Source organism: Lepidothrix coronata, unplaced genomic scaffold, assembly GCF_001604755.1.
Source record: "Lepidothrix coronata isolate B3197 unplaced genomic scaffold, Lepidothrix_coronata-1.0 Scaffold65, whole genome shotgun sequence".
Taxonomy (NCBI): domain Eukaryota; kingdom Metazoa; phylum Chordata; class Aves; order Passeriformes; family Pipridae; genus Lepidothrix; species Lepidothrix coronata.
In genome coordinates this window covers 2695842-2718445 of record NW_016690245.1, presented here as the reverse complement: position 1 = coordinate 2718445, position 22604 = coordinate 2695842, and the positions used below count along the sequence as shown (strand labels likewise).

At 37.3% G+C, this 22604-nt stretch overlaps 1 protein-coding gene across 6 annotated transcripts in view; it reads left to right on the top strand.

Moving 5' to 3' along the window:
* The window catches only part of ASAP2 (ArfGAP with SH3 domain, ankyrin repeat and PH domain 2), an 81325-nt gene that overhangs the window by 6844 nt on the left and 51877 nt on the right, over nucleotides 1-22604 (top strand). For all 6 annotated transcript variants that reach the window (XR_001875337.1, XM_017818106.1, XM_017818103.1 and 3 more), the window contains exons 2-3: nucleotides 14573-14645; nucleotides 18512-18657. Coding sequence is in view for 5 of the 6 variants with exons in the window: in XM_017818106.1 (XP_017673595.1) it covers nucleotides 14573-14645; nucleotides 18512-18657 (219 nt within the window). In the remaining variant the exon portion in view is untranslated. The remainder of the gene's footprint in view (nucleotides 1-14572; nucleotides 14646-18511; nucleotides 18658-22604) is intronic.

Genomic DNA, 22604 nt, shown 5'->3' with positions numbered 1-22604 from the left:
GTGAGGTCAATAGAACTGAAGAGTATGTACTAAAGCCTGAAGAATGTTCATTGAGTATCCCAAGAAAGGGGAAAATTATGGGAAAAACTACAGACTTGAAATACTCTGAGAAGAGTGTCACAAATGAGCTGAGCCTGTCAGAAATGCAAAAAAGAAAACAGATGTTCAGAGGAAAGTTTTTTATTCAAGAGTGTGTAAAGATAAAAGACAAATTTGCAAAGGTCAAGTTTCTTTAGGAATGACAGGAGGCAGTAAAGAAAACAAAAATGCTCTTTAGGCACATGGAGTTGTGAGGAGAAAAAGCTAATATACAGAATGTAGTAATATTAAAGATGATGTAGGTATTGCCAAATCTAAACGAGTGCTCTGCTGCAGTTTTTGAGCTCAAAGTGTGGGAGAAGGTAGAATGGATATCAGGAATAGAGAAGCAAGTAAGCAAGGCAAAACCAAACAAAATTGTCAGCTTAAAACACTCAGTTTGTTGGGGCTGGTTGACTTATTTTCCAGGATTCTGAAAGAACTAGGATGGTAACTAGCAAATACTTCTGACAAATCCTCTAAAGACTAGGATGATATCTGATGTAAGCACAGAGTGTTAAGAAGACAGGGATGGAAAGAAGTGAAAAAAATCTAGAAAAACAATGGTTGCAATGGATACAGAAATGCTGACCATAACTTAAATTGAGGAAGAGAGGTGTTCTTACTCAGAGATTGCAAGTATCCCTGGATGAGTGGCAAACCTGCAAAGTAACCAGTTCCCTTCCTGCTTCCAGAAAAATACTGTAAACATGCATTTACAGCAACTACCACTGCTATGCAAGAAGGCAGTGCTTTCACATTTGTAGCATAGTCAAATGTGCAAGAACTTCACATCAGGAGAAATTGTGTGTCACCTTATTTACTCTTTCGTTGGTGCTGGAAGTTTCTTATGGGAAAACAGAATTACTGAGAATCATGGTTGTAAAGCTGTACATGGTGATTACACACAGGTTTCATGTAAAGTTAAAATCTCTGCTTTGGTCCGTTTTAACTGAGAGATTTTATTTTTTTTCCCTTAACCCAGCTAGAAAACGTAGGTCTAGTTATGGGACAAACAGAAGATTGATGTTTGTAACTACTGACTTTATTGCAAGCTGATGGTAGGACTGTTTCTCTTTCTTTCATAGCCTTTTCCTCACACAGTCTCACCGTTGTTGGCATCTTGCTCAAGCTCCTCTGTGTTCAAAGTGCTTCCTGTAGGTAGCTGCTCTTAGTGGGGACAGAGACATAAGCTCAAAGAGTTTGGGTGTTGGATATGAGATTTTCTGTGATTACAGTGACCACTATCTTCTTTTATTTGGACTAAATCTAGACTTCTTTCCTGAAGTTTACTGCAATATAGGGATTAAGTGGAGGAGTGTGTTTGGCTAGGAAGCAATAAAAAATGGGAACACAAGGAAAGGAAGACTCATGAAGTAATGGGCAGCTGAAATGTCTAAGAGGTAATGTGAGGATCAGTCAAATGTGAAGAGCAAGAAAAGGGAATTTGATTTAAAAACAAGCTGAGAGTCGAGAGAGTTACCCAGAGGCAGAAGTACTGTGATGGTGTATAAGGAGGTGGAGGGTCAGGAATTGGCATGTGGACAGAAGCATTAGAGAGGGGATAAGAAAATACATCAAAAGTCCAAGGAAGTTCAGAAGAATTGGAATTGACGGGAACTGCAAAGGAAGGGGGAGTGTGGCAGTGTTCATGCAGGAAGTAGTATGAAAACACCAGGCTGAGAATGTGGAGGGAGGGCTAATGTGAAAAGAATCAGTATAGTAAGGAGGTGAGCAGGAATATAGGAAAGGGATAGTGATGGAGGACAGTGAATAATGGTGATCTTATAGCTACGTCCTGGTGTGTACTTTAGGAGAGTGGAAGAAGAGTTCTGCATGTTATATATCCAGAAAATTGAATGTAGTACTAAGTATTATTCAGACATTTTTAGCTGTGGTATATATCTCAATTTTATTTGGAAAGAGAAAATAATTTACCTTATGGGGGAGAATTTATTGATGGAGGAACTGAGATACATCATTGTAACTGAATAGGCTTTTTCAATGCTGCTTTGCAGGAAATTAGCTTGGATGGTGTGATTCAGTACTTTTCATCTCTAGTAGCAGGCTTTGTTTTCAAGTGAGTAGGTGTTGGACAGAATTTGAAAAATTTTCTTCTTTGTATATGTGAACTCTGTTTCACAAAAATATTTACTATGGAAGTCGCATATTGTGCAGTGAAGTGTATTTCTTTGGAGTATATTCCTTAAGAGGTGGCTGTAAAAGTTAACGTGAAAGAAGCTATGGTATAAATTCTAGCATCTGATTTGTTAAACGAAGAAATAGAGAACTGAGAGGGAAGGCTGAAACTCTACTCCTTGTTGTCTTGGAGCAGTTATGGTGTGTAGAACCATCTGCTGTTTGTGGACCCCTCAGCTATCCCTGATTAAAGATCAGATTATCAATGTAGTTCTAGTCTGAAATCTATAATTCTGTCTAGGCATTATGTTAAGTATGTGTGTAGATACATCAAAACAGCTGAAGTGATTAGAGCTGAACAAATTACTTTCACATTCCTGAAAGCTTTGTTCTACATTTAGAAGGCATACAGGAAGGGAAGATAGTAGAGAAGGGTTATGAACATTCATATGGATTATTTTCTCATATTTTATGATTTCTGTTCCTTGTTAGTGGAAGATTTTTTTCCTAGAATATGCAATTTCAAGAAAACTTAGGCTGGATTCTAGGGAAGTAAACTTAGAAGCAAATGCATTTACTAATCATTTTAAGCCCTTTCAATCAAACAGGATTACTGTTTGGCTATTGCAATAGGAGTGGAAATTTCCTTAGCACTTGCAAACATAGAGCCACTGCTCTGTTGCCACATGCAAAACACGCGGAATAGAGTCTTGCAAAGCACATGCTTTTAGTCATTTGTTTATTTCCCAGCACTGTAGGTGTATGTTACACAACACAAAAAGTACCGGCAGAGTGCTCCTACACTTTGAGCTCCATGTAGACTGGATGCTAACTGTGCTGAAGAAAGTAGCACTGAAGAAGCAATGAAGTAGTAAATCTTTTGTAAGCTGCTTTCTGTTTGGTTTCATTCATTCCTCTGTTTAGTTCACTCTGTTTTGTGCTTAAATGATCTGGTTGTAGATGACAAGCTTTTAAGTATTTCCAGTCAGTCTTCTCTGTTTGAGGGATGGAGTGTTTGCCACTGCCTTCCCTGTGCCCCAGGCCACGTTGATGTGGTGATGGTGCAAGGACACGGTGCTTGGTTACATATAGGTTTGAGTGCTTATCTCTTCGGCTTCAGGCAGTTGATCCAGTAGCTGTTTCCTATTTCATTTAAGAACACAGCAGAAGTTCTGATAGACCTGGACACGCTTCTCTCTTCTAAATTGCTTCAATTTTAAATGCAGAAGTTGTTCACTGTTTTGTCTTTAGGTAGCAGCTGTGTATGAATTTAACCTTCATACTGCTCCATGGTACAAGGAAGTACTGCCTGTTCCACTTTATAGATACCTTCCATGTACATGAACTCCCTAATTATTTTGGAAAAGTAAATTCTGAGGATAAAGCTTTTATTTTTACATCAGTATGATGTAAATGAGTGTTTTATATCTACTGTTTGGTACACTAATAATTGTGTGACTTAAAATTCACCCACACCTCAAGGAAGCTGTGCTTTTAGTGACAGAGGTGTCTGAATTGTTAATTTTGGTTATACTTAAAGCTGCTGAAATTCCAGTAGAATTTACAATCATTGTTTTCAAGATTGTAATAGTGTGCTGTGATTTCTATGTTGGGCACCTAAAATGAATGACAGGATATGACAGTTCAGATTCATTCTTTCATTTAGAAACAAATTCCCAGATGGAAATTCATAGAATATTATGTTTATGCATTTACACAAGAAGAATTCAAGCTCTTTACTGAGAACTACAGCATGACAAAATGTCAACAAAATGAAATAAATGCAGTTTCTTTGTTCCATTTAACAAACAAAAGCGGAAGATACTGATGTTATCAAATGTTTGGTTGCCATAAGTTGCAAATCTTATATTTGCATTAACTGCTGTTAATTATGTCATCATGCAGACACTATTTAATGGGGAAAAATGTATTGATACTGAGAGACTATGCAGAGATTTTCAAAGGTGGTATGGTGAATTACAGAGAGATTGTAGTGCAAACCATGGGCAGAAGTCTGGAAGCCACTATAGAACAGAAATAATTTTATAATGTTTCGAGAGAAAGTGAGTTTTATCATCTGACAGTGGGTTTCATGTGTAATTAATATACCATCAGTATTATAGCTAGATGCCATTCATAAATTTCTACCCTAATAATAGAGAGGTGATATCTGATGTGGTGCTTTACCTCTGATGAGCCTTATTTTGACAGCTGGTTCAGTGTTTCCCTGGGAATAGTTGGTTCATTTGAGGTGATTTGACTGTCTCTCCTGAGCTCCCCTCTAGTTTCCTGCCATTCTTTGTTGTGGGAATACAGTGTCCTAAAAATTCCAGGTGTATCATGAACTAGATAAAGTTTATGTGCCTTTTATTCCCTTTCAGAATGGTCACCTTATATATATGTGTGCCAAAGATGTTTGTAATATGGATTTATTATTTTTTTCTGTTAAGAAGTTCTCAGAGGCCTGGTAAGACTGAGGTTTGATTGTGCTGTGTTGTTATAGACTCTTTTCTTTTCTTGACTTATTTCTTATTCCCTAGAATTATTGGATACGTAAAGAAGATCTTAGTCAGAGGAGTGCTGGATGGGCAGGGATAGGTCAGTTTATGGTATGTAGTTGATCTGTGCACACAGCCCAAGGTTTTTATTTTTAGGATAGAGTAAGTGCACTACACATTGGGGGAAACTTAACTACTTAGTTTTTCATTGTTATATAGGTACTGCAACAGGGATGTCTGCCTAGTTCAAGCAGAGGATTTGAAGACCACTAATACCAAATTAGACCATTGATATGGGAACTTCTGAGTATCTGGAAAGTGTTTTAATTTGTTAATTGCTCCCATAAATGACTAAAAACTCTCTATTCAAAAAGCTTGTCATATTCAGAATGAAAGGGCATTATGTTCTGCAAAGATTAATTTTTGTTGGCTCTGATGGTGTATAAAAGGATTTAATACTAGGCAAAAGAGTTACTGAATTGAGAAATCTGCAAAAGGAAAATCCCATCAGCCCAGCTCTTTGTAATGTTGACTGATGCAGGGTGAGGATCAGCCTCTTCCAACAGCTGGGCTCTGAACCAAGAAGGGCTTTGATGGATACTGACAGCAGACAGAAATGCAAAAACATGAAGGTAGAAAAAGGTCTCTTGCAGGGTGAGGACTAGAGAATTTTGACCTGGGGAAAGGGATGGTAAAGTTTACTTGGCTGTTCAAGATGGTTGTCACTGGAACATTTATCCTGTTATCTATATTACTTTGTTTTCCATAGTGATATATCCTAGGATGTTGAAGTGTGTAATATTAAATAATTGGAAATGGAATGGTTAGTGCAACTGAAAAATTAAACAACAATTAAATAATAAATAAGGGAGTTTTATTTACACACTCTTTGTTTAAAAATGAGCCACTGTAAAGAGTAAGTGCATTTTTTTGTTACATTGCTTATGAGATTTGTATTTAAAGTCCAGTCACCTTGTGTTTGAAAGCAGATAGCTACGTGTTGGTGGTGAAAGTATGAAAAGAGAAGGAAAATTTATTTCTCTGTATCAGAATTGATTAATGCAGGAGATGGATGTGTTCTGGAGAAATAGTTGGCATAAGGAGCTTCCATTTTCTTCTCTTGGGCAAAAGATTTTATTACACAAAAATGCTTGATGTCTGTCTTCCAGTTAAGTACGTTTCATTTCTGACTCTGTTGTGAGGGAAGCATGTGAAAATCCAGCAGTTCATACAGAGATACAGCACCTGTTTTGTCCGGTGGGAAACGATAACATGTAGTGACTTGGATTAATGATATAACATTTTGTAGCTCTGAACCTCGGATTTGAGGTAGTTTATTATAGAGTTCTGTTTTTTTAGCCATCACTTCTTTGTTTTAATAAATTCATTGTACAAACTCATCACGCTCAGGTGTGGTTTTGTAAACAACATAGGGCAGTGTCAAATTCTCCCATCTTTTACCTTTGCAGCAGAATTACCTTGCACTTTCAAGTATTAATTTCCCAAAGCAGTGGCATTACCTTTTCCCACCATGCATACCTTTAGCTCTGTGCACAGTAGTTTACTACATTTTTTCTGCCAAGTAGAGCAGTGCTTGTTCAAACAGATTGCCTTGGCTTTGGGCCCACAAGAACCACAAACCCAGATGCTGAAGAAATAATGCTTTTGTGGAAAGGGACCTTTCAGAGACAATTCTGCCATAAACCCTGTCCTTTTTATAGCATGTCTGTCTCTGTACCCTCACAGTCTCTTAAGTTGACAGGTCTCATGCCAAAGAGCTCATTTATACAAATTCACTGTCATAGCTTCTGTAGAATATAATGTTCTGGAATATTTTTTCACTTGCACACTCCAAGTACAGTAATTGCCCTAAATTAAAGTTTTTTAAATTATTATTGTTTTTCTAGAATATATTCAGAAGCTGCAATGACTTGCCCTAGGCTATCCCTGTCAGGTTTTTTTCCACCTTTTGGATCAGTCCCGCTGTGAATGTGCCAGGTGATCAGTGGAAGGAAACTGGAGAAAGAAACTGATACGTGGAGAGAGGAAATGACATAACAGTAGGAGAATGGAAAGGGGATTTTGGAGGGGGATAACATAATTTAGGAAGTTTTTTTACCGCCCTCTGTAACAGAAAAGTGGATTGAGCCCAGCAGTGTAGACAGTTCATTTCTAGTAGAAAAATAATAAACAGAGATAGGATGTCTGTGGATATCTCTGATCTTTGAGTCAGCGAGGATTAATTACAGCAAGTATCAGATTGCCTGTAACATACACCAACAAAGGCAAACTATTGTATTTGATCACCTCTCTCTTTCTTAACTGAGCCAGTTTTTTCCTGTGCCCTGTTGTTTTTGGGAAGGACGTTCTTATATGTGTTCAGCATCTGCAGCAGCCTCTGGCATTATTACTTATTCTGAAATACTAGAATGGGTGAAGTACAGAAGGATTTATGGCTGTTGAGTAGCCCCATGTTTTAAAGCAAATGGCCAAAATGGAGAGTGAGATTAGATTTTGATTTAAAGAAATAATGGTTAAGAATTGTTTATAGTGAATCTAATGTCAATGTGTTAATATTTTATTGATATCACTGTCAGTTAGATGTGCAGTATGGGGAAGAACACAGGCTCCTGTCTCTGGGATTGTATTTCAAATGACTTGAGGATTTATTTCCCCAAATTTTGTTCCTGCTTTAGCAGTACCTCTAAGCATTTGTTGGTTTTGTTCCAATGGGCTCTTTATTTAAAAAAAAATGGTCACCTTAAGATTTTCTCAAATTCAGATCACAGCTTTCAGCAAAACCCCATCCAAACAGCTGAAAATGTGAAATAGTTAATTTTACCCTTTCTAAAAGGAAACTGTTGAGAGTAAGAAGGAACGAATGTTAGAGTCTTAGAACTGTTTTAAATGAAAAATAGAGCAAAGGTGATGCCTGACTCCTTCCTCTTCTCCCCTTCACTACTTCCCACAGTAGGCTGTTGTGCAGTCGGGAAGGCACTTGCACTGACCTGCGAGAAGTCAGGTTTAGTTTTTTTCTTTCCCTTGTCTGGATTTAGAAAACTTGGGCTTCTTGCTTCTCTCTTGAGAATAGTCTGTTGGGCTGTGTAGTGTTTCTGGTTGAGAGTCTCTCTGTCTTTTGTTTTTAAACTCATTGCTGGAAACTGGGAGATTATCCTGGGGTAGGATGTATACGTGCTTTTCTTTGCTTGCTGCCCTGAACATCTGCTGTTGGCTGCTACTGATAGAGGATATCAGGTTAAATGGAGTGTTGATCTGATCCAGTGGCTATTTTTCTGCTACTTTACAGATAAATAATTATTTTCTGGGCCACAAAGGAGAAAGGCACTGGTGTAAGGACACTTGCATAAGATAAAGACCCAGAGTTCTGATGTAAGTTTGGCACAAAAGATGTTTAATGAACATCTAAAACACTAGAGCCTGGGGACTCTCCATTTATGCTGCAACTGCCCTGGTTTTCCCCATATCCTTTGATTCTGTAAAAGGTGCCAAAATAATCTTTGGGATGTTCAGTTTCCCAGTTTCTGCCTTCCTGCTTGTTTTCCTCCTCCATTAAAATATGCTAAAAATAGAACAGTTTGTTTCCCCTCCCTGCACTGAAAAGAACAAATAATACGTTTATCTTTTGTGCCAGCCTATATATTGCACAGATCTATTTAGGCAATATAGATTTGGGGATTGATGTTTTGAGTCAGATTTTTTAAAGATTGTGGCATACAGAGTAGGATGTAGAATAACATTTCAGGAAGTTTCAGTAATCTCAGACTGATTTCTTCCTGGTAATATAGGTTTGGTTCTAATTAGTTGGCACATTTTATTGTTCAAAGTAGAAACCTTTGAAGCAGTGAAAATGGAAATTGGCCTTTGGCAAGTGAAACTGGACCTTGTTCCTACATGTGGAAAAAAGCTTTGCTACTGATCACTGGTAGCTTGAGTCCTCTCTCTTGTGTTCCTTTGAAAATCTCTGTTTTCTTCTGTTTGTTTTGCTATGCTTCTTCCCCTTCCTAGTATACTTTCTACAGGCATATTTGTTGCTAAATTCTCATCAGGCATATAGAACTTTAAAATATGTCATGTAAGGATTTGAATTGCTTCTTTTACACACCGTCTTTGCCTCAGAAATGCATTTACTTAATTATTTTAATTTTGACATTTTCAGCCTGTGGCATGTCAAATACTTGATTCTTGTATTACCGAATACCTTGTGAAAATACTTTAGCAATGTGTCAAAAGTGTATTTGTGATGGGTGCCAAAATGTTAGCCTTAACTTGCTAGGAAGAAACAAATGTGAATTAAAATTTAAAAATACTCTCATATTGCAGGTAATTTTAGTGTTGGTTTTTTGTGGTGTGTGTGGTCAAGTGTGGTAACTTCACAGAGAGATAATTGAAGATACAGCAAGAAAAAAGTTACAGATTTTTCAAGTGTGGCAAGTAAACATACTTTGAATCATTTTCACTGTGTAGCCCTAGGTTGTAAGGTAAACAGTTTTCAAACTAAATGGTGTTTCTATGCCATTTAAGAGAGAACAGCTATGCATTTTTGAAGACTTGTCAAACGAGTGATCTCTACCATCTCTAGATTTGCTGCATAAATTCTGATGTAAGAATTAATTTACCTTAAAAACAGTTTCACAAGATTAACATCAGAAATCACATAAAAGTAAATGAACAGAAGACATAAATACTGTGTTTGGGAAAAGATTGCACTGCCAAGGGCACGCTCAAGAAGGTCACTTTTGAGTTTCTGTTTCAGTTCACACTGCATAACACCACTTCTGTAGTATTGTAACTTCTTATGTGCCCTACAGAATTTTTTACTTTTTTTCCCCTAATTCAAAGCTATATTTAACGTTTTTAACAGAAGAGTCTGAATGCCCATCGGCAGAAACTGAGTGGGACTATGAAAACTATTTATATGGCTTCTCAGACTTAGTTGTGCTGAAATAAACAGGTGTTAAAATAAACAGTCTTACAATAGAGTTTTTTGGGTCAAAACTAGAAGCATTAGATAAGAGAATAAAATGATACCACCGTGTGCATTACTTGGTCACTTTTCTTCTGGTTGAGAAGTTCCCTGAGCACTTCAAGTGAGTAAAAAATAACACTGCAATATGTAACACCTGAAGCCATTTTAAAGTTCCCTGCTTCTGGCACTGCTGACAGTGCACAAAGCAATCGAGTGAGGGGAAGGCAGTGTGCATGTGTGTGCATTGGTGTAGTGTGTGTATATTTATGAAACTAATACAGAGTTAGAAACTTAAAGTATAAGAAAGCTACAGCTGTATTTAAAGTGATATCCTAGTGCTAAGATGTGGATGAAGAAAAGGATGCGAAAATGTGAAGAACAGTACTAAAGACAAGTTTTACGCTGAAATTATTCCTTTGGAACACTAGTTGTGAATAAGCACCAGTGTTGTTCAATTAAACAAGGCGAAGTCCCCTCCTCTATTTTTTGGTCTGTAAGCAAGACTAAAATACAGTATTACAGATGCAAAGCTTTTCAGTGTTTTCCCCATTAGTTGTAGGCATACAGAGCCACTCTTAAATGCAGCACTGTCAAAAGATTTCACCAAGGAGGGGAGGAACAGACAAAGCCTCCTACAGGAGCAAGTCTAGTATCTTACTACAGTAGGAAACAACAAAATAATATTTCCTAAATGTATCCAGATCTCTCTTAAAATGGCTAGATATTTTCTATCTCTTTTTTCCTGTTTGGAAAGCTTTCCAGAATTGACTTTACTCCCCAATTTGTAGTTACAGTTTGTTCATGTTCATGTACAGCTAACTCAGCTGTTCTTAGGCTAACGTCATTTAGCTTAAATGACGTTTTTAGCTTAAATGTTTCTTGGTGTTTATCCCTTTTTCCTCTTTGTTGCTACCAGTAGGGAATTTAGCTATGACCCTTTCCATTCAGGAGAGAGGAGGCTGCCTACAGCCTGTCTGTCAGGGTAACTGAACAAGCACAAGGTGTGGAGGATCAGTGCCATATTATCTGAACAAAATTGCACTGATCATTAGTTGCCTGCATAATATATGCCCAGACACCCTTGGCTGACTGGGAATCATTTCAGGAAGGCAGCCTGTGCTTCTTGCATTTTTTGGTTGTGGGTCTTTTTGTTTGTTTCGTTTGGGTTTATTTAATTATTTATATATTTAAGCATTTTGTGCTTGTAATTTATTTACATTTGTGTAATGGGTACCTTCCAGTTCCCTCCAGCTATCTGCTTGAGCTAGCTGATTCAAAGTTTGCTACAGCTTATTCCCAGTAATCTAATTACAAAATCAGAGCAGTTCAAGATATTTTTATTCCATTCCATACTTTGCATACTGCTGGATGAAAGCAACACCTACATTGCCTCCCATTTTGTGTGTATAGTTTTTCTGTAAGTGTTATCAGAGTCAAAAATCCAGTGGTTCAGAGAGACATGCAAGTTGTCAAGTCCAACGTTTTGGAAATAGACCTTTTTTTTTGCATTTCAATGATATGTAGTATTCAGTGACTTTTTAAATTTTTTTGTTTTGTTGTCTTTGGTGGAAGGAGATCTCCTATATCTTTGTGGTTTTAGTTTTGATGCCTATATCACTTTGTCATCCTGTGGTGGCTCTGTGAGTGTGTGGTAAGCCAAAGCCTTGTGTTCTCCTGATAGCTTCCCAACAAATCTCCCATTTTATATATGTATTTTTCCCTTGGATACACAACTTTGCAGTCTTCACTCTTGAATTTCATCCCATTCTCAATAATCACATCAGTGAATTGTATCAACAATAAACCACCCATATTTTAAAGAGTGAAACATGGTTAATTTTTGTGACAGTTTTTTCATTTTACTAGTTACAATATTCTTTTAAGTTTTATGTGAAAATACCATTACATTGAGTACTGACTTCAGTTCCTTACTTTTTTTCTTTTTTAACTGGGAGAGGGAAGAAATAGCACATTGAGTCCACGATGCATTGATAGAAAGGTGGGAGACTTTTCTACTGGGATAATTTTTGTCTGTTTTTCATGGCTTTGGAGTGTGTATCATCTACCTGAACAGAAGCTGAGCTGAGTCCTCAGGTAACAAAGTCAGTGTTAGTCAAGGTGGTATTTAGCCTACTTAAATCCTGTTGGTTCCTTGAATGTTTCAGCATCATTCTACAGACTCCTTGTCAGCTACTCACTGTAAAAATGTGCTACCAATTACCAGACAAACTGAACTTACAAGGCCTGTTCTATTGTGGTGAATGAACATAAGAAGAAATTTTGAAGCTAATGTAATGCTAAGGCTTAAAAAAAAAAGTAGCTGGTAGAGGTAGCAGTGTAATAAAAGTGCTCCTTACAGTCATACAGCTGCTGAATTCTTGTTCAGAAATGTCCCTGCAGGATTCTTCAGCAGGACCATCTGAGTATATCCTCTTACTCATTCCTGGGTTTGCTATTGTCTTTTGAATTGGACTGTGTTGTATCAAGTGTCTACCTGATTGTCAGAGTTGAAAAGTTGACTTAACTGAAAAACAGATTTTTGAAAAAAAATTATTAATTTTTAAACATGGTTTGCTTCTCTCCTGTGGTTTATGACATGGCCTCACAAGCACTTGCACTGGCACAGCTGAAAAGGCAGGCAGGGGATGAAGGGAGGATCCAAGGAAGCCTGATCTGGCAGTCCTGTACATTTTCAGTACATTAGGGCTTTATGTTTTGCTTGTTCTGTTGCACTCAGTGCTGTCAGTGGATTTTTTTCCCCATTATCCTTGTTGTGAATTTTTATGTGGACCAGCTGTCTGAGATGGGTTGGTGCTTGAGTCCTCACTGGTGTGTTTGGGGACATCAGCTGTCATTTCTCTTGGGTCCTGGTTGTGCTGTGCCTTGCGAGTTTGCTCCTCTACTGCCTAATCCCAGTGAAAGTGGGAGTTGGTTGAGAGAAATTGCAAACCAAAATGATGACTTCAGTTGAGGAAGAGGACATGAGGTTTTTTTCCTTACTGGGAGTTTATGCTTTCTGATTGAGGCAGTCACGGGCCAGAAGACTTTATGAATGCATAGATCTGTCTGGATCCCTGACCACAGTAGTAGAAGTAGTTCATAATTCATCCCATGTGCTTATCCTTCCAACTGTTCTCTTTCTTAAGAAGTATCTCCCCCAAACTAAAGTGCTGAGATTAAATATTTTATCATCTCCACACACAAATCTAAGATTAGCTGGGAATGGAATCTGTAAGTTTTAAGTCTCTGGCTCTGAGCCTTCTCTTTGGGCTGTTACTTGTAATGCCTGTAGTTGGAGACAGTACTTTTGCTTTGTCTCCAGCAGGGTATTTGCCCTTTGACAGTCATCAATGGCAAATTCCTCTGCAGTCAGCTGATCAGATGGTGCTTTTCTGAGGTTATTTTTGGAAATCACCAAATACACAATGAGGGAGTTCACTTAATGTACTCATATCCAAACAGGTGACTAATCTAACCTTTGAGATCACACTGGATACAGGTTTGTTATAGTGGATGCAATTTAAATTGCTGAAGAGGTTGAACAGAGCTGGCGTGGCTTTCTTATACTGTTTTATTTCCCCCTTCCTCTTCAGAAGGGGTACTTCAGAATTCCAGGTGATAAGACCTCTGGACTTCTTTTGCTGATATGTTTCAGATGTGAACTATAAAGATGCTGGAGGTAAAACCTCCAATGAATACAGCAGTACCATGACACTGTAATGTTAATAGTAAGGCATCATCTAAATTGTTTGGTTTCCATGGAATGCTGCAAAGATTTTTGCCAGCTATTTGTGGTCTAAATAGATTCAGTATAAGAATACTCCTAAAATATGGGGTATAATGTTTCTTTTTGCGTTCAATATGTTAAAATAATTGGATAGAGTCCTAGGAAGTGACTTTTGCATCATTTCTCTTACATCATGAGTAACAATAAAACAATGGTAGGTCAAATGTGTAGCTGCTGCGATTCACTGAAATCTTATGAATGAAAACTGGAATTAATTTGGTGGGTTTTCTTTGCTTTTTTTTTTATCATGCATCATGCTAAGCAGCTCTTGACATAATACAATTTGTAGTGGTTGATACTGTTTTTCGGTGGGGTCCAAAACCACCACCATCTCGGAACACATACTTAAATTTTCTTGAAGATTAACAGCTTTTTTTTTTTTTTTTTTAATTTGTATAACCATAATTCTGCCTCTCTGTTCTGGAACAATTTTACGTTTTTGAGAGTGCCTGTATTTCACTTTCAGTAAGCAAAATGGTTGCCTGCTTTCACTTCTTTCTTTGAAACAAATTGTTTATTAGTGCTTGAGAATTCTTAACAAGATTTAAACTCGAATTTTATATAGTGTTGGTGAAAGCTTTGCCTAGTGTTAAAATGTGTGAAAGTTATTTGAGAGATATGTAATTTATTTTGTTCAGCATAGCAGTGAGAAAGTTCATATAGTTGGGAGGGCAATTAACTAAATTATCCAGGAAAACTGAAATTAAATTCCATTTTTAATATTCTGCCTGGGGAAGTGATATTGTTTGTTTCTCTAGCAGTGTCAGAACAGAACATATGATGGGTCAAAACTGTTTTAAGCCGCTTTAATAATTTAACATGGAAAGAAGATACTGTGTAAATCATTTCCTGATGAGTGTACATGATGCTGGCCACCAGCAAAAGAGGAAGGATGTATTTTTGTGGGCAGGGGGACAGAGTAGATTGTTTATAGGGGAGTGAAAGCAAATGGCAAGTAATTTATTAATTACAGAAATAAAGTTAACCAACATAGTAGTGTTATAATTACAGCAGGTTCCCAGAGCAGAGGTTTGCCAGAGGGCAATCCACTATTCCACGTTTAATTTTTCTCTTTTTTTTTAGGCTCTAGATGTTGACCGAACTGTTCTCTATAAAATGAAGAAATCTGTCAAAGCCATAAACTTATCTGGTCTGGGTAAGTACATAACTCCTGTTAGTTTATATTGGTGAAATTGTAGGATTCAAACAGCCAGATGTTGTACTGAATCAGAAAGAGTTATATGGGTAACTCTGAGAAATATGTACATTTTAAATAACAGTTTTGAACTAGCTGCTTGATCCTGAGCTCAGTAAGGATGAGATGTGGTGAGGTAGCTGAATGTCTCTTGCTGGTGTTGGGGTACAAAGTGGGGAAGTTGTGCTCTCCCCTTTCCACCAGGTCTGGGCTACCTGCTCCTTCTGCCACCCCTGCCGCTCGGCAGATCCCTAAGTGAGATTTTTAGCTCGTGTAAAGCAGCATATGCAGTGAAATCAAGTTAACTGGGATTAGATGGGCACCTGAAATGGCAAGGCAAGTGTATCATCAAGAGCTGAGGGCATGGGAGGGGTGAAATTACTCTTTGGCAGCAATAAGAGTCTACATTTGCTCTACTGCTTTGTGAAACCTCACCCTTCCTGGTGGCTTCCACTTATGTATGTTGGGAATTTCATGACGAGAGATCTGATGGGCTACAGTTTTTTGTTGTCAGGTTGTACAAAGTCAGATATTTCTCTTCCAATGCTGATAAAATACAAAGAACTATTGCTTCATGTGTTTTTAAATGTGTGCCAATCTCTTGGAGTTGTGTGTGTTTATCTTCTTTGAAAAAAATAGCCGAAGCTTTTGTTTTTGTGCATCAGCAGCATTTTGTGAACAAGAAACAGCATTTGTTTTTGTGGATAAGAAACAGCATTTGGTTGGCTTTTGTTCTCACTGTGCAGTTCATAGCAATTAGAGCTAAGAAAACCAATATTACATGCAAAACAGATAGGCCTGGCAACCTTGGAGAGCCACCAATATCTGAGAGAACTGGTGGTCATGTTGGTGTTCAGACTCAAGGCTGGAACAAGAACTGCTGTTGTGGTGTAATTCTTGTCAGCTAACTGAAAGGAAGTTCCTTCTTGTCTAATGTAATGAAGCTGTTATAGCTGTTATCTTTGTATTGTGGAGGGTCCAGTTTAAGATTCATCTAGAGTTGTTTCATCTGTTACATATTGATTTGGCACCCTTTTTTTTTTTTTTTTTTTTTTTTTTTTTTTTTCTTGTTTGGTTGTTGGTTTTTGGTTTTTCTTTAATTTTATTTTATTCTAGAGTGCTTGGCTGTGCCTCATAATCAGAGTAGTTGTTAGAGCATTGTAGCAAATCACTAGTCTTTGCATAAGATCAGTACCCTGCCCACGTTCTAAATTCATGCTGCCCACCCAATCTTGACAAGAAAGTTTTGGAGGCATTTCTCTTCCACCAGCAGAAATACTACTAACCCAGCCAATTGCCAGCCCTTGGGGTTTCTCTTGAAAAAATAAAAACCATGGCCCTACACTCATAAGAACACAGTTACTGGATTTTTAATATAGGTTCCCTGAATACTAAATATGCATGTTTTTGCTTTCTTCTGTAATTTGACAATTTACAAACGTTTATGAAGGATTACGTAGTGACTCCAATTTGTACAGAGTTTTGTTTCTTACTTAAAGAAAGCCTCTAAATCTCAAACGTACCTGAATCTTATTTTTACATCTATTTTTAATAGATTTCATACCTTTCCTTTGTAGAGAAACTTTTAAAATCCATTAGGAAGAAACCATAGGGCAGGGACAGTATTTTGGAGGGTTCCATGAGAAAAATAGAACTTTGCGTTCTTCAGAAGCACTTGTGGAGCACCAGCTCAGTGAATATATATTGCTGCAATAACGACCTTTAGCATTCTGGGGAATGTCTTGTAATCCAGAGGAACAGTCCCTACGATGCTGGAGAACAGAAAACTCCTGGGAATGCTGTGTGGAATGGTTGCTGTGCTTGTTTCCTAAGGTAAAAAGTCAGCCTGGCTCAGCTGCTGAATACACAGCTCACCATAACAATTAGTGGTAGGAGCCTTTTCACCTTGTTCTCATGGAGAGGCAGCTTTCTCCTTTTGCTCTATGAATTGCAGCCTCATCTCTACTCTTCCTAAGCTAAGTGGGATGCAGGAAGCAGTAAGAATGTAGAAAGCAATATGGGAATAGTTCACCTTACGGGGTAGATGTGAGATCTAGAGGAGTTGTGACCTGCCATATCCTGGTTTGGGCTGTCTGTGCCAGTCCATTTAAAGCTTGTTCAGGTGTATGTTGAACATCCTTACTTCATCCTGCAGCAAAAAGTTTGTGAAGTGCTTAGCCCTTGCTGTTGATGCTGAGGAAAAATAAGTACAGTTCAGTGCTAGCACTTAGTTTTTAAATTTAGTAGCTGTTGGCAAACTATCTCTTACAGGCTGCAAATTTAAGCTGTCAAGGTAAAAACTTGTAGAATGAATGCTTTCTGTGTAACTTCAGTTTTGCATGTGCGTTATGCCAGTTCTTTAATTACATGGTGTTATTCCACTGCTGCACAGGATTTTAGTTTCATATATTAGAAATTAGAGGAAATTTGTAGTTATTTGAGAAATAAAGTTCTTGAATGGTTGTCCAGATAGGGCATGTGGACAGATAGGCTTATTTTTAGTTTGGAGCATGCTACGTTTATTGAACAGGTTGTATAACTAATTCATAGAAATTTGGCAAAAGGATATTACATAAAGAATCCTTTGGATATTAAATGTGTTGATGTGTACAAATGGGCTTGAAATGAAACTGGATCATTACTTGTTTGAACAGATTAATCCTCTCTAAAATAATCTTCAGGGTTTATGCAGGTCTCATGTAATGACCGAGACAGTCTTTGTTCTTGTTAATGCATAATTTGTTTTCTAGGGCGTGGGGTTTTTTTCTCTGACTTCCTTTGAAGCTTTAGAAGTTGGCCACAGTTAGAATAAGAAATAGGCAACATTAACTTTCTCAGGTGCCAACTTGGTGTGCTTTGTCTGTGTTCTCAAGTTGACATGGTCACTAAACTTGTGTTCAGTAAGACTTTCTATTTTATTCCACAGATCAAATTGACTTTTGACAAAGGGACTTTTTATGCTTGTCTACACAAGCAAGTAAGCTGGTGTCCTAGGAGTGAATCCCTTGATCAAATTATTTAAGACTGAGGGCCCCTCAGGTTTCCTTAATATTTGAATCAGGGAAGCTTATCTTAGGCCTAGATTTCCTCTCGTTCCCTGGGCTGAGTACCCCAACACGTGCAGCTCAAAGCTTTCTGAAGAGCAGAAGCATTGGGTGTGTGCTGGATGACTTGCACTGGTCTGGTTTTGTTGTCTCAGAAAGGAATCTGGTTGTCGTGAACCAGAGTTGCTTTGAGAACTGAACTGGCCCGTGGTAAATGCAGACTGCAAGGATTTGCTTCAGACCCTGCTCTGAATCAGAGAGCTAACATAGATACGGGGTTTGTCCTCATCTGTAGTGTAATCTGTAGTATTAAGGTGACTCAAGAGTCCTGTTTGATCTGTTGCCTTCTGTTGTAGAGAACCAAGACTCTGCCAACACACTCAGTCTCTTCTGTTTCTTTGTTCAGCACACAGCTGAAAATAGAAAATGTTAATAAAAAACTCTAAAATATAGAAGTTCATTATAGGATTTGGGAGTTGTTATACAGTCTCTGCTGTGGTGCAGAAATATTGTGGGTCTTTCTAGAGTGCCAGATGTTTGTCTTGTGTTTGTGGCTCATTGTCCTTTGTACAGCATGTGGATAGATATCCATAAACCAGAATTAGTGAGATATGTCGTACTTCTGTCTTATCAGTGTTAAAATATAAATAATATATGTTTGATGTATCAAGTAAACATTTTTAGCAAGAAATCTGAGAAGTTTTTCTTTAAAAAAACTCTCAATTGTAATTTCAATAGCCTTTTATCTACTGATGATATTTTCATGTTTTGCTCTTTTTGAAGCTCACGTGGAAAATGAAGAACAGTATACACAAGCACTGGAGAAGTTTGGAGGCAACTGTGTTTGCAGGGATGACCCAGATTTGGGAACAGCGTTTTTAAAATTTTCTGTGTTTACAAAGGAATTAACTGCACTCTTCAAAAATTTGGTAAGAATTACTTAAGAAAAACATTGACATTTTAAAGCCATTACAAAAGCTGTATTTATGAATTACAACAGCTCTTCATATTGAAGACAGTTTGTGTTTTGGCAACCACTATTCTTAAAAAATTCTCAGTGTGTGAAAATATCTCATGCCCTAGCCTTTCCCCTTACAAAACTCAAAACTAAACCCAAAACAACAAACGAAAAAACAAATTACTACAAACCCCAAACAAGCGCAACAAAAACCCCTCTTCCAACACTTCTCACGTCTAAAAGCTTCCCACAATAAAGTAGTTGTAACATGTGTTATAAAAGACACATATCCATTTGCTTTAAAATTGTGAAACCAGCAAAACCCAGCTTGATTTACTGTGTATGATTGTGTTGCTTCTGCTTTACTTTTTCCCACTTTCCATTTGTATTTATGAAAGGAGATTTTAGTGTCCCTGGAAGAGAGAGTTCTTGCTTCTCAGGGAAGAAAGTCAGGGAAGCAAAATCAAACAAAATGCTGTAATGACAGTAGTGTCCACTGGGGACTAATCCTGCAACTGAAGCCAATAAGCACTCTTTGGTGAGCCAAAGGGGATGGAGCCAAATGGAAGAACAGGAGTTTTAATTATGAATGGAGAATTTTCAGCCTCAGTTTCACGTTAATCAGAGGGTACAAAAAGGGCAGATTCTGATTACAGTCTACTAGGTAGAGCTTTCCCATGTCTAAGTCCCAGATTTTCTTGAATTCACATAACTCTTAAACCTGGGTCTATGAAGGGAAAATGACCCAGATTCCTATGAGCATTTAAAAGTCTGTGTCTGCTGAAATCAATGACATGGAGACACATCAAATGCTTTTGTGAGTCTAGACCAAATGTCTGTAGTTTGCAGCCAGCTGGTCATAATCATTTCTTTGGGGAATGTTTCCAGCTGATGGGATTTAGGGCAGTCCCATTCACTCCCTGATGCTGTCCTCTCTTTTTACCCAGTGCTGATATTGATGAGAGAGAATCTCGCCCCAAATGTATTTATCAACAGTGAAATGTATTTCATATTGGTCATATTGATTTGAACTTCTCTGGATGTACAAATATTATCTGGGATTATGAATTGGAAGAGGCATCCTGATTCAGTGTGAGTCAGTTATCCTGAGTCTCCCACACAGAGGCAGGCTGCTCCTATGGAAGGGAAAATGGAATGGGTCTTCTAATTGATACCGTCTGTTGACTAAAAACCCCTCTCTATCATATATTAATTGCAATATGATGACTTCATTAGGCAAATGGATCTGGGAAATGTGATGTTTAGGTGGTTTTAAAAAGCAATCTATTAAAAGCTCCACCCCCTCCCCAGAAAATCTTTTTAATGTATTATTTTTTCAAGAATACTTCTAAAAGCTAAAAGATGTTCCTGTTTTACCAAAAAATCATACCTATTTGTTCTCTTAAAACCAGAAATTACTATCTTAGCAAAAATATTTCTGGCAAGAATAACTTTTCTTCCATAAACTGGAAAGGAAAAAAATCGAAATAAATATCTGTAGGACATGTAATGCATGTTTTTGTTACCTTTTCTTATCCACATAAGCATTTTGTATGTCTTCTTCAAGGAACATTTCTAGCTCTTTTTGCTGTGTACTGTTTTTTCAGTAGCACCTATGTATTTTTGCTTCAGTTTGTATGTATAAGAAGGGGATATGTCATGAAAGAGTAGCTAAGTCTTTAGTTTTTCTCAGTTTGTGGTTCTGATTTTCTCTATTTTTGAAGTGAATAATAATTTTCCGTGGACTTGAATGTAATGGTGGGGTTTTTTGTTTGTTTTACATTGCAATAGTATAAGCACCTTCTCTCTTTAATACTATCTGGTGAAGAGTGAGTCTCAGTAAAGTTCTGCTCCTTCCAAATATACTTCATATTGTTGAAGTTCAAAGTTCTTTGTTTTCTCTTGACTAGCAAAGGAAATCTAATGGTCCTTGAATTTGGTGTGTCAGTAGGAAGATAGTTTCATTCAGAAAGAAAAACATATGAAAAAGAGACGTGAACTTCATTATTGCTTGAAAATGCCATATTCATAAACAAGAAATTTAGAACTATAAAAAAATTATAGATGTGTGTAACTTTGCTTATTAAAAGTTAATGCCACTAGAGTAAACTGTTGGTAACCAGTCATTTTGAAAATCTGTTCCTAAGTTCATAGATGGAGATTTAGGTTTCTAAGAGGTTAAAAGAGTGTAAAAAATGATGAGTGTATAAAGTCCTCTACAGTAGGTGGAAATAAATCAGAGTGCTGTTTTGTTAAAGGCATAGCCATATGTGAAACAAGCCCCATGCTTTCTCTCAGTGAAGTGATGTATCCAACTCTGCTTTCAGCATGTTGGCAGTAAAAAACATCCCTCTCCTCTGGCATTTCCTTGTAGCACTCCACATGTTTTAGTTGTAAATATTTGCATCAAAAATGTAGCCAGGGCCATGCAACCTGCTGCTGTTAAAAAAAACATTCTGAAAGGTACTCTTTAAATAGACCTGTCTCTGGAGTTCCATAGGGCACTGAATTTCCACAGAACATTTTAGCTGAAGTGAACGAGGAATGTGCAAGGAAGTGAGAGGACATGTTCAGACTGGAACAGATGCCAAAGATGTTAACACTGGCAAAGCTTTAGGGCTACTGTCAAGTTTTGCTTTGTCATATATTTTGCTTTTGTTTCCAGAAGCTGATGTGTTTTGTCAGCTCTTGGCCTGGGTGGTATTTAGAGCTGTAGCTCTAAAGTGCTTCTGCAAAAAGACTTTTCTTAAACTTATCTTTAGTAAGGTACAGAAAAGCTATTATAAGGCTGTTCTGCTTTGACAGGGATATTAGATGCTTGTTTTCTTTAATAATTTTAAAAGTTTCCCAAAAACCTGAAGTTTCTGTGGACTGATCAATGCGTCCGTGTTTTAAATATTTCATTAACAGCTGCAGGTGTTTTCTTTTTTAATCCCAAAAAAATGTAAACTATTCAAGTTAAAAGTTCAGGTCTTGAAGTTTTTATATGTATTTTATGCTTTTATGAGTGCACTTTCAAATAGTGCTTAAAACTCAAAAAAAAAAAAATTGGCATTTACTTTGTATCACGTCCTTGTAACCATTCGCTTTAGCCATTTTAACGCGTTATTTGGATCAGTTTGTGGTATATACTGTACCTTTTTTTCTCTTGCCATAGCTCCAATATCAAGCTACAAATTTTTCTTTAACTTCTGTTTTTTAAGAAGATTGAGCAATCAGTTTGTCTTTTTGATAGTAAACAATCAGAAAATACTAGAGCCATTTTCAGAGGAAACATAGTACCTTTTGTGGAGGTACAGTGTTGCTTTTTAATGGCAACCTTGTTTCTAAATCCTAATTGAATGGTAGCGCCCGCAGTTCCCAGGTAGGCTAGATCAGGATGGCACTTGCTTACAGTGTTAATTACTCTGTCTTCTTAATAAATACAGTGCCAAGTAATAAAGGTGTGAAGCTTAATATGAAAAATGTTAGGACAAGGGAAGACTGATTGCAGTATGTTTGCACTTTAAATATTTTCTTCTTTATATCCTGTTAGATTGCTGCACTGAGAAAAAATAAAATATGTAGTTGCACGTCATCTTTGTCAGCACTCCTTGAGAAGGGATTTGATCTGTGAAAATGAAGTAGCTATTTAACAAATTCCATTTTCTGTATTTGTTGTTGTTCTACATACTGTTGTCCTTTCTTTTTCATTTATTTAAATTTAAAGCTAATGAGACAGGCTGGATTGAGAGGACTGGATCTGGTATTTCCACTCTGTGGAAGGTAGCTGGGAGGAAGAGATTTTATTTTCTATTAATAATTCTAAGACTTTTAGCCATAAAAAATGGAAGAATACTAATAATATTTTCCTGACCATATGCTCCTGTTTTACTTACTTTTTAAAATGTAAGAAGAAAGGAGATGTGCTTAAATGCA